The following is a 12,405-nucleotide window of genomic DNA, read 5'->3' on the forward strand; positions in this document are numbered from 1 at the left end:
ATAAGATTCAGTGAAAATATCAGCCATGTTGCCGGTAGCAGTGCGTCGTAGATTAATTATATCAGCGGTTGGAAATGTTTAGAGACAGCCCGGAGCCAACACAATCCTACCAGTGAATATTGGTGTAAACCAGTGAGAAAGATCGCCGGGTGAGGTGCGAATGTCTTCGGTGCTACAGTCAACGTACACTTTACTGAACTGTTCTTAAGAGTTATCCCCCTCGGCACAGGCCTTCATATAGTATACTGTTTGAAGTTTAATCCAAAAATTCATCAAAACTATTCACGCAAGAGCCGTACCAGAATATTTACGGGGCAATCAAACTTCGTCCTGGAACTTTACACGATGGCGCCTCTCACAATGCTTGTTTATTTCGAGCTTTTTTGGTATTTATTGGCCTGATCGCTTTTGATAAAACGAAGACGCATTTGTCTACGGACAACAATGGCGTGCAATCGGAGGCATATGTGTCATCAGCTCGAAACCTTATCGCTAATTAGGTCTAAGATGCCCATCATATTGGATGCGAAATTTCATTAGGCCACACTGAAGGCTGCAGAAGGAACAAATGCGCCAGAGTACTCGTACAAACTCATGTGCGTATTTTCACGACACTAGTTCCTTTCACTATCGGGTACAACAGGTCAAGAGTGTTACACCTACTAAACTTACCAGCCAACTCAAAGAGCGTAGGCAGCCAGTCCGTAGCATGAAAGTAATTGTCGTAGTCGGAACCGGCGCCCTTCCAGAGGGGTTTGGAGGTCCATAAGAAACCAGGAACGCGCACACCACCTTCCCATAGTGTAATTTTTTCTCCCCTGAGCGGCCAGTTAGAGGCAGCGTATAGTTGGTAAGCTGTAGAGGATGCGCCGTTATCCGAGGAGAAAATGAAAACCGTGTCGTCGAGCATGCCTCTGTCTTGCAAGGCGGCGAAAATGATCCCCACGGACTCGTCAAGCGAGGACATCAGAGCTGCAATACATTGCCAACATTAACTTTTCTGTAGGACGTATGCGCAGAATCTTCCACCTGAAAAAGGATTCCAGATTGACACTACTGGCGCACTTTCCAGAGGCAAGGGTATAAACCGAACTTTTTGCTTGCATATTTGCATACAAAGAGTGATTGTATCACTGCCTCAGATTCATTGGCATAACCTTCAACGTCGCGTCTTCATCAACAGCAGTTGAGAACTCTTCCGCCGGTGGGAGATGTGGCAGCCGTCCGCTGTGTAGGACCCCGGTGCCAGGTCTCGAGAGAAATTTGAGGCCTCACAACCTGGGATAAATCTATATCATTCATCAACACCACAGTTTTTTGTGATTAACATTCGGGCAGCGTTATATTTGTAAAACCGATTATAGTGCAAGCCGTGGGAAGCTACAGTTTCAGCTGTACATTCGGCTCCACTGCGGAGTTAGCGTAAAGTAGCGGATTGTTAATCGTAGCTTCCGCGATTACCCAATGGGGAGTGAGGTGGTTGATCGACGAGGCCACGGGTTTTTCGCTCCATATATGGCAATCGGCCAGTAAAGTATAGCTTATATTTTGCCATCCTTAAACCTGATTATAGCGAGCTAACGCCCGAGCAGTGGTGTTCCAGTGTTTAAGACACTCGGCTTCGAACCCAAGTAGCCTGCTGGTAACCCGAACGGTTGTAATCCGCTTCCATGGGTTTCTAATGCGGGAGCAATGAACAGCTCATGAGAAGTGTCGGAAGATAGTGTGCACAGCGACTGTGTGCAGAAAGCGTCCGCTCCAGTTGTGAATGAAACAAAAAATCTTGGGTCCATTTTGGCAATTGAATCTGGGCCTCCGGCCTTCGAAACGGGGACGCTTCAACCACGGTACGCCAGCGTAGGAAAAAACATGCATATCTATAATATAGTACGACTACATCCGAAAAAGAAAAAAATTAGGACCGAAAACGAAAAATTGCGCTGATAAGCTGGAAATTGAACTTCAACTTCGCCTCTGCACAGACAGATACTTAACCGCCACTCCACGACTTTTTTCTTTATTACCGGTCAACAAAGTACACATGGGCATAACAATTGCTGCATACCTTTGGCTAAAACAATATATATAAAGTTTCCTGTGTTGACCAATCCGTCGACCGCATCCATCCACTGAGACTGCTCAGGCTGACTACGGAGAACATCTCTGAGAAATGCTCCACTTTCAATGAAGTTAAACCTTACAAAATTTAACTTTTCTGCGTGCATAAAAGCCATCCGTGTTTTTAAATTCAGTAGAGGGCCAGCACCATAATAATGTCGTAGTCCCTTTTTACGGGCAGAAACCGGATATTGAAAGGATTAATGGGTAGTTCATTCTTTAAGGTTCTTTGTAATATATTACAGTAAAAAACAGAATTCCAAGGGAAGGAAAGCGTAGCAGGGGGCGGCAGAATGTTAGGTGGGCGGATGAGGTAAAGACGTTCGCAGGGGTAAAGTGGATGCAGCTAGCACAGAACCGGGTTAAGTGGAGAAATATGGGAGAGGCCTTCGCCCTGCAGTGGGTATAGTCAGGCTGATGATGATGTGCAGATTTGATGGAGTTTTCTTTTTGCAAGCTTTGTTTATTATGCCACCTACGGACATTAAGTGAATGAATGATTATTATGATGATGAAGCAGTCAAAATCTGAGCGCAGTTGTGCATGGTTACGAAACCAAGTATAGAAGAGTAGTAATCAAACATACTGAAGCACACCTCCGGTAAGAGTGAGTGCCGCGATGGGGGATGTGACCTTGTCAGTACTAATCACGTGAGTTCACATGAGTTATTGTGAAGCTGTGATTCGGAATGTTACGGCTAAGAGTTACCAGCGAAAGAAAGACGTACTGTTCAGCGAATCGCTGACTAGGTGCTATTTAAATGTAGGACAGGGTAAGAACTGCAAATTATAATCGGTATTATCGACAGAAAAATCAGGGCAGTGGGTTTGAAATTTTTGGAAATAAATTCAATTTGAAGGTTGCTGTTACCTATAGTTTCGAGCTAGCCGACGTAATTTGCAGTGGATATAGTCAGGCTGATGATGATAATGATGATGATGATGATGATGATGATGCTGATGATGATGATGATGAAAAAACAGAATCCCAGCAGTCTATAAACATGTGATCAATCTTTCCTGTATGTTTTGCAGGGTATTTAGTTGAGGTGCGAGGCACAAATATACCTTTATCATTAAGCCACGTTTTTATGGAAAGGGTATCAGAGCGAAGCTTGAAGAAAAACGATTTGACGGTTGGCCTAACCGGCATATTCCTAACTCCCTTTAGGACGTCTTGTCCTGGGCCTCTAAAACATATACATCGGTATAAGTGTACGGGTACAAGGAGGATGAGCAAGTTCTTGCATATTTTGTTTCTCGGTACAGTACTATCACACTCCACTGAAAATTGTACACGCAAACATTGTAAGGGAAAACAATTTATCATAAAAAATCAGTGAGAGCGTAATTTCGGGCCGGATAAATAAAAAAAAAGCAAAGTCTGGTATCACACTACCTAAGCTCATCTGTATCATTGTGAGTAAGAAAGGGCATGTTTAATCGCGCAAAAAAAATTCGTGAAGAAACTTGTCTTAGAAACCAGTTCAAAAGACCAAGGTCACGCTTTTTGTTGGAAGAAACAAATTAGTGCGGTATAATTCGCTCACTGTTTGAGCTCTAAATAAAAACTCTAAATACTCTGTGTAGTTTCTACACATTCGGGCGGGGGATGTATGAAAATTGCAACAAATACCAAATTTTAGCTATCAAAACCATATTGAACACACTTGCACGTGCGATCAGTCAAGGTCAGGCCCTTACCACCCATGCGATTTTTGCTTACTTTCGTTGTGTTGTGTTGTAACACAACTCTCAGCTGCTCTTATAATACTCTAAGATTACAGTCAAGTCAGCAACTCGAACGACTTTAACACTTTCCTGGTCTTCGAAAAAAACGTTATATCGTGCGCGTAACCCAGCACTTTTATCTGCGTAGACTGGAGAGTAAAACCGTAGACAAGTTCATTATGTTGCAATGATAACAGAAACGGCTCAAGATAAATAGCAAAAAGCAAAGGTGAAACCCAATGATACGGGTTTTATGCGCCATCTGTGCACCTTGTGATATTACTCAACCAAAGCTTGCATGTCCTGGTATTGCGAAACGTATTTCGTGCGACACCTTATAGAAAGCCTTCACAAGATCAAGCGGCATCACAGCAATTCATCTTCAAAGGCACCACAGCATTCACGAAGAGTTCTTGCAATTTGCACATTTGTTTGGATGGTGCGGCCTTTAATACCGCAGGTTTGATGTGACAGAAGAAGGTTTTTATAACATTTTCCCCTCTTATGAAAAGAATCTTCATTAATACATTATTATTACCATTGCTGAGGTTTATCGGATGATAAGTTTCAACCGACCGAAAAATTAGTCTCGTCCCCCCATTGAGGTATTCAGACCATATGGGCTATTCTAAATGACACTGACATTTACTTTCTGTCATACATTTTCGTAGACTCAATTATGAACCTTATTGGCTTCTCCTTTGAAAAGCTTAAAGAGTTCAATACCTAAGCTGTCAGGACCAGGAGATTTTTCAGCGCTCAACTTTTCCATAGCTATTTCAGTTTCTGTCATACTGATTGGCATCCTTAGTTTCGTCTTCTAGCTTCGGCATGCGAGACCCCTTCTATACTACTCTTCTTCGGTCTTGCGTCGGCCGAACGATTCCCGGTACTGCTCTACAAAATCTAACTGAATTATTTCCGTATAACTCGTTACTCATTTGAATGCTTTATTCGTTTGAGTTTATTCTGAGTCGCGTAATTCTTTTCGTCACTCAGCGATTGCTTAGTAAGCATTTTATCGAATCCGACACGCTCTGCACGCGCCCTTATCATGGCTGCTTTGTACTTGTTTATCGATAATTTCAAGCTCAATTTTTGTTTCACTTACTTCTTTCTTGTACATTCTAAAGCTGAGAACTTTCATGGCACACAAGCAGGTCTAGTCAGTAATGCGGTATTTTTCTCTTCATCCGTTTGTCACGAGAGAATCTTCTTCTTTGTTGAATGGAAGTACTTACAGTCCGATTTAACACAGCGCGCATCCCTCAACCTCTCATACCCAGTCGAACTAGCACCGAGCTCTCTGTTGCCCACACATCAAAATTGCGGAAGACATATACACGCATCAAGTAAAAATAGCCAGGCAGGAGGTTGATCTTGCACAGCATATAACCCCCCCCCCCCCCCCACACACACACACATACACAGAGAGAACACTGTTCTTGGCACAGACTTCAATGAACGTGGTTGTTCTGCGTGGTGATCTGTCATGCCGATCTTCCTCAGGCTAAACACTCTCACAAGCTCAAAAAAATCCCATGGAACCTCAGAAGTTTCCATTGTAGGACAACAATCTTATAGTATAGGGTGTAATATCAACGTCCGCTTTGGGAGTCAGCTGAAGAATGTCCCAAAGAAACACTGCATAACTGCAGTACACAAAGAAACGATCTATAGTTATTGGCTGCTGACACAGGCGAATGACCATGGCGCGAAAGTCCTTTTTACACAGAACGATGTTTTAACCAGTAAAGTTGACGTGTGAGGTTTAAAAATTAAAATCTTTGCGCTTAATTGTGTATACACCCGTGGCACCTGCTTTAATATGCAATATTGCCCAGAAAAGAGAGGTAAGGCTGCCAATACATCGGTACAGGAAAAGATCTTAAAATCAAACTTTTGTCAACTGTCTACTGCATAGACCCGTATAGGTTTCTAAAGAAATCTGAACGTTGAGGGAATGGAGTGTGTCGCCAATCTCTGTAAAACCCCAAAACGAACCCTCACTTCTATGACCAGTGGGGGGCAACAATTTAGGTTAATGAGAACTCAATCGTTGCTCAAAATGCTCAGTTGCGGGCGAAACCTCGATCACACTCTTTTTATCAGAATGGAAAAGGGCAATGTCATCACGACTAGCCAAAATCTTAATTTCACAATGCGATAGTGAGAAGCCGCGTTCTACTTTGTTCTTGATGATAATACGTCACAGGAGCTCAATATATAATGCGAATAGCAAAGGCGATAGCGGACCGCCCTGTCCAACAAATGATTTAGGCGGGATTGATTTTGTAAAACTCGGATCAACGATCAGCCTTATAATGACCGCTTTATAACATAGTTCGATGCCTTTACGCAAGACATCACGAATGTTTGCACTCTCCAGTACAGCAAACCAAAAATTGTGACACAAATTATCAAAAGCTTTCACCAGATCAATCTGAATTAGGGCTACTTGATTGACCTCATCTGACACTGTATCTATCACGGAACTTGTGATATGGATATGGTTTCGCTACTACTGTTTTTGATCCCACACACTTTGTGTGACCTTAATAAATCTAACGTAACAAGCTTCAGAGGAGAAGAAAGAACTTTCGCAAATATCTTGTAATCTACGTTGCATAAGGATATCGGATGGTACTCTTCAACAGTTTTCAACCGACATGAGCCCATGGTTTTCGGGATAAGTATGGTGTGACCAGTATAGAACGTGGAGGGCAAAAAACCTATTTCACATGGTGCACTGAAAACTCCCACTAGGGCATGTGCTAGGTAGCCATAATGTTTTATAGAACTCAATACACAAACAATCCGGGCAAGGAGACTTCTGACTCTGTACTAAACAAATGTAACAAATGACCGAATTGACATCTTAAGCAATATATCCCTTAATGGTTGCCCGCTACTCATCTTCAAGATGAAGAAAATCTATAAATGACTGCAATCAGAACCACTGATCGTGTTACTACTAACTTTAAAGAGCCACGCCTTATAGCTAAAGAAAGCACCAAGATTATCTGGCGTGTCAGTGTACATATCACTTCCGCAACGAATTTCTAAACCGCCATGAAAAGAGTAGCTACCGTTTGATGAATAAATCGCGGAAAGATCGTTGTTCATTAACGAACTTCTGTGTTTGCGACCTAATTAATACCGGTTTTCATTGGGCGAGCAGGAGCAAGAGCAACGAGCAGCCAGGGCAGCGCACGAGAACACTAGGGACGCGCTTTCTCGTCTCCCCAACGGAACATTCACGCTGCTCGGAGAGCAGCGTAGCGAGCGGGAGCGCGTGACGTAGCGAGGGGGAGCGCGTGAATTCAGGCGTCATGTGATCAAACTTTTCCCACGCTCGCGTTCACGCTGCTCAGCGTAGCGAGGGGGAGCGGGTTACGTCAGGTGTGGCCTTCCTGCATGGGCCCGGGCTACGGGTGAATAACCAGAAGTGACGTCAAAAAGGTCACGTGACTTACTCCGTTCTCCCTGTACTCCGCCGCTGGCGACGGAGCACCGAGGACTGCTCTCAGCTGCTCTCGGGACCCCCAAAGTGCAACTCCTCTGCCAATAGAACACAACGCTACTGCTCCTGTTCGACCACTGGTGGGCGCCGAAACTCGCGAGAGCACTTTAAGTGCAGCTAAAAGTGCTCCTGTTCGCCCAATGGAAACCGGTATAAGGCACCCTTATTTTTTCTGTACATAAAGTTTGTAAGCTCGATTTAATGATGTTTAAGAATAAATGTCTAAATGTTTTTCAGTCAAAAGTTAGGTCTACCTGATTTTATATTTTGTCTTTTTTTACCACGTATTGCTGCATTGCTGTTTTGGTACTGGTATTCTGAGCTACATTTTTTATCATCTGCCTTATTTTTCTTGAATTTTACATTTTATTGTTTACTTTGTTTGTGTTTCTTTACAGATTTTTATAACCCAGTCCCGCAATAGCCCCATACAGGGGCTGCGGTATGTACAAATTCATAAATAAATACATTATAAATATTGATACGACCACACAGAAATTCTTTCCAACTAATGGCATGTACAAATAAATAAATAAATTATTAAATAATTATATTGACATTATCAAGACACGACCGCAGAGAAATTCTTTCAAGCTAATACAGTTTGTTTAAGGTGCACTGCAATTCACGAATTTGAAGGCGCTTCAAGAATGTGATCTCTGATGATGCTTCAGCTGCAAGACTTAAAATCCCTCTTAAAAATGTCCCACTTTTGGAAGACAGAGATTGGTACATGCTCACGTGCTTTTGAGGTATGCAGCTACGTGCGCTAAAAAATTTAATCTGATAGAAGAAAATGATTGAGCTTTCATAGCTCCCACTGCGACTGGAGAAGACGTCTAGTAGGCTTTCTTATCTGAACATACAGCGTGGAGTGGTCGCTAAATATATTTGTCTCACCCAGTATCCATGCACAGTAGGCAACTTGCCAGCAGAAATGTATATCCTGTCTAGTCGGGCAGTCGAAGACGATTGGAAGTGCGTAAAATTTGTACATTATCGCTGTTTAATTAGCCAATGTCAATAAGGTATGTGCTAAAATAATTCAGAGAGAACAACACCACTAGGGTGGTACCGTTCAGGATATACTATCGCTTCTCATTGTTACATACACAATTGAAATCTTCCAGCAGTAAACGTATCCTGTCTGAGCGCAGGAGATTTTGCGATGAGGAGAAAAACAGTTTTCTTCATTGCAACGTAGGCACAAACAATTAGCCAATGCTGACTAGAAATAGCGAGGCCCCAGCACATGAGCCGCTCCTAACCATCAGTGCAATACGACAAGTAAGCCATTTCTAATATTTTGCTCAGAAAAAGCATCCACCATCCGGTCAAGCCGTTGGAATGGCTGGCTATAACAAATCGCTATACCAATAGGAGTTTCTGCATCCTCGTCCGTAGCCTGTTTACTTTCCTAAATTTCAGATACATTCAAACTACTGCTTTCAAACAGTTGCTTTAACTTCCATTGGCACCGTCGATTCCGCAAGCCTTTAACGTTAAGGTAGCGATCTCTAAAGCAATGACCGCCGCTATATTTTCCTGCGTACATTATTCAGCACCTTCCGCAAAAGAAGCCAACCTTCCTCTGCCCTTTGCCCCTTATATGTCTAGCAGGCGAGTCGAGAAACTCAGACAGGTGTACATCTCAAAAACTAATGTTTACTGCAACAATAGGCGACAAAAGACTAAAGTAAGGATGTTAGAATGAAACAATAATCATGCATACGCACGGTAATTCCACACGCAGGTGCTTTTTATGTACATGAAATATGGTCCTAATTTACAGACTTTTGAGAGCTTATTATCATTAAAGAATGAAAATAGAGACTATTCCAATCGGTGCTTGCTTGAACGTTGCCAATGAAAGATACCACTTGAAGTTGCCACGCTAGGGCCTCTGATGTGTAGTCGAAGGTGCGACTCAGCAATCTGAAGCACATGTTGCGGTGCGTCGGTCCAGGAGGACAACCTCTTGCATGTTTCCTGCACCAGCTGGAAAGCTCAAGTCCTGGCGTCTACCAACGTGGAAGCAGCCAGGAGCAGACGTCGTCACGTATAACGTCCTCCTCGTCTCGGGGTGCACTGCTCCCTTATATCATCACTGCCTCGGGCCCCGTGATTTGCCTTGAACTGGTACCCCTTGAAACCGTGATGTCACGACGTTTGGCCTTCTACTGTTTTCGCTGTCTCTGTGATTCTTGCTTCAGAGCAGACGCGCGCACTTTATGCTCTCTGCCGCGCTCCGTTCCCACGAATGGTTGCGTCTACTTCGTACGCTACGTGCCGACAGTTCCATGGTCCTGTTCGAGATGGATCCTAGTTTGTCGTCTTTAAACGACGGCTTTTATTCACACGTGCCTAGTACCACCACACTAAAGAGTTGTTCTCATTGAAATCTGCTCACTGGCGTAACAAGTCCGAACACGAACGTACAAAAGTCACTAAAGAACGTACAAAATTCACATAAAACCCCACTGTGGACACAAGACAAACAAAGAACACCAATGGGCATGCATGCACATTTGGATATATGGTTTAAGTGAACATTGTCGCGCGCTGTGCAGCGACTCGTGTGAACGAAGTGAAAGTCCCTGTAATAAGAAGAGGAGGCTGAGTGTTTGAAGGACACCTGTTCTGCCTCGAATGTACCGCCATCATCTGTGAATAAAACCATCCAACTTGTAACAATGTGATGCAAAATGTATCCAGTAATGTATTTCGCTTGAGTTCAACCTGGTAAAGAATTCGGCTCCCATGTTTTCTGTCCTTTTTATGAAATCAATGTGGAACTCCTACTCCTGGAGAGTCAGACTCCACCTCATCAATCTACCTTTTGGATATTTAGATTTTTTCGAACACTGCAGGGGCTGGCTGTCTGTTTGCACCTAAAACTAAGTTCCGTATAAATACAACTTTAGCTTCTTTACTGCCAACTCGAGCGCTAAACACTCCTTTTCCATCTTAGAGTAGTTCTTTTCGCATGGCTTCAGCGGCATACGCCACAGGGTGAAGGAAGCCGCCTTCTTCCTGCATTAGTTCGCGCCTAGAACTGTGTCTGATGCATCTGTGCGTAAAACGAGTTTTCTGCTTACGTTAGGGGTTAACAAAACTGGCCGCCTCGCCAAGATTTCTGTCTATTTACTGAATGCTTCCTCGTGTCAGTCATCCAGTTTACAACCTTTGGCGCCCCCTTCCCTTTCTCATCTCTATCAGTTACAGAGCTTTATCAGCATATTATGGAAGCAGTACCCTGCAGTACCTTGCCTTATCCATCCACGTGGGACACTCTTCTTCACTACAAAAAAGAAAACAATATTCACTATGGCAACATAAGGAAACCTTTTTGTACACTTCCTCTTCCTGATGAATCCCTCACTATACATGTAAATACGCATTCTTACTTTCTTCTGCCCGGTTGTTTCTATACCAAATCATACATTCCCCTGCATGCCCAAATTGTTCAGACCACTGTGGAAGCTTAGAACATTGCACGCTTTCATGCCCTGTCGCAATTAAATCACTCACTTTCACACGCTCTTCTCCCAACGTGGCGGGCTTGGTTAGCCTCTGACCAGCTGAAAGATCAATTGGCCTTCGTGACCTTGACTCAAAACATTCTCGACGATGAGTAATGCATTGATTAAAGCTGTTCCTTCCTCCCTCCTCCTCCGAATTCACCTCAAGGTCTTGACCGCCTACCTACATTGCGATGTCAGTGCCTGTATAAGCGCCGGCAACATCATACCGTCAACCGGCTCCATGAGTAAGCAACCCATGGCCCACAAATGTCAACAGGACGATTTGCTATTTTTGCGGACTGCCTGACCATATTGCCTGCCATTCCCGTCGCTTTTACTCGGTGCCATCACCATCTGCCCGAGCATCCAGGTACTCTCCTCCATCGCGTGAGTACCGCGCATGTGACAAGCAAGCATCAAGTCATCCTTTTTCTCCAGAATGTTCCGCCCTCTCGGGCTGCCGTTCTCCTTCGCCGTGATGACGCACCATCTCTCCAATGCGACGTCGCCAAAATAATCAGGAGTAAAACTAGTTTCCGCGGTTCCTGAGGTAATAACTGCGTCGCCATCGAAATTTCAAACACCACGTCGTTCACCTGCCAATATTATAGAAGTTTCGGTCGAGAGCATTTCTGTCTTGGCTCTTATCGACACCGTTGCCGCGATGCCAGTAATGGACGCTAATCTTTGTCGCTTGGTAAAGAAAGTAAAGACGCCAGTTTCAGGACTCTCTGTGCGCACGACCACTGCTGGACGCATTACGCCGTTAGCAGCATGCACCACTCGAGGCACGATCGAAGACTCATTGTATAAAATCGAGTTGGTCGTACTCCCTTCTCGATTACATGCGCTCATCTTAGGCTAGAAATTTTTTCGCGTCAAACTGCTATCGTCGATTGTGCTCACCCTGAAGTGAGGTTTTCGACTTTGCACCTTACCTTGCCAGACGCTGCTCCGTTGAATTCCTGCACTAAAGCCTTCGACGCCAAAGATATTGACCTTCCTCCCTGATCTCCTGTGCTTGTTCATGTCGCTTGTGACTCTCTTAGCCACGAAACTGTTCTCTTCACACTAGCCCATACTTTCCTGCGCCGCAAGTGCGTTCCACGCCCAATGCTGTGCTCGCTATTTCCGCTGGCCTTTCCATGTTATGGGTCTCTAACCATATTCCTTCCCTTCTGTTTTGCGCCATGGGGAATGCCTCGGCTGTATCCAGGTAATCGTATCATTTTTGATCTCTGACGAGCCTGGCCACGCGCTGCAATATGCCGTGACTACGCTCAGCTCCCTTCGACTGCGCCCGTTCCCTCCTCTACAGACCTATTCCTTCATTCTATCGACGTATATCTTCCTCCGGCGCAGCGCACACAGCTTTTGTACCTACTACAAAACTTTCGCTGATCCTTCGACTGTCATCAAAGTTATTTGGGTCAAACTTCTACAGCCTCTCATTGCATTGACACCGGCACCCCTAAACCATTACGACAGAACCTCTATCGTTTGTCTGCG

General features: G+C 44.2%; 1 protein-coding gene across 1 annotated transcript in view; it reads right to left on the reverse strand.

Annotated features, from left to right (window-relative positions):
• The window catches only part of LOC146199951 (arylsulfatase B-like), a 93,896-nt gene that overhangs the window by 22,825 nt on the left and 58,666 nt on the right, over positions 1 to 12,405 (reverse strand). The window contains exon 7 of the mRNA XM_084592833.1: positions 673 to 972. Coding sequence (XP_084448959.1) covers positions 673 to 972 — 300 coding nt within the window. The remainder of the gene's footprint in view (positions 1 to 672; positions 973 to 12,405) is intronic.

This window comes from Amblyomma maculatum, chromosome 2 (assembly GCF_055883805.1).
Source record: "Amblyomma maculatum isolate TAMU_Amacu chromosome 2, ASM5588380v1, whole genome shotgun sequence".
Classification (NCBI taxonomy): domain Eukaryota; kingdom Metazoa; phylum Arthropoda; class Arachnida; order Ixodida; family Ixodidae; genus Amblyomma; species Amblyomma maculatum.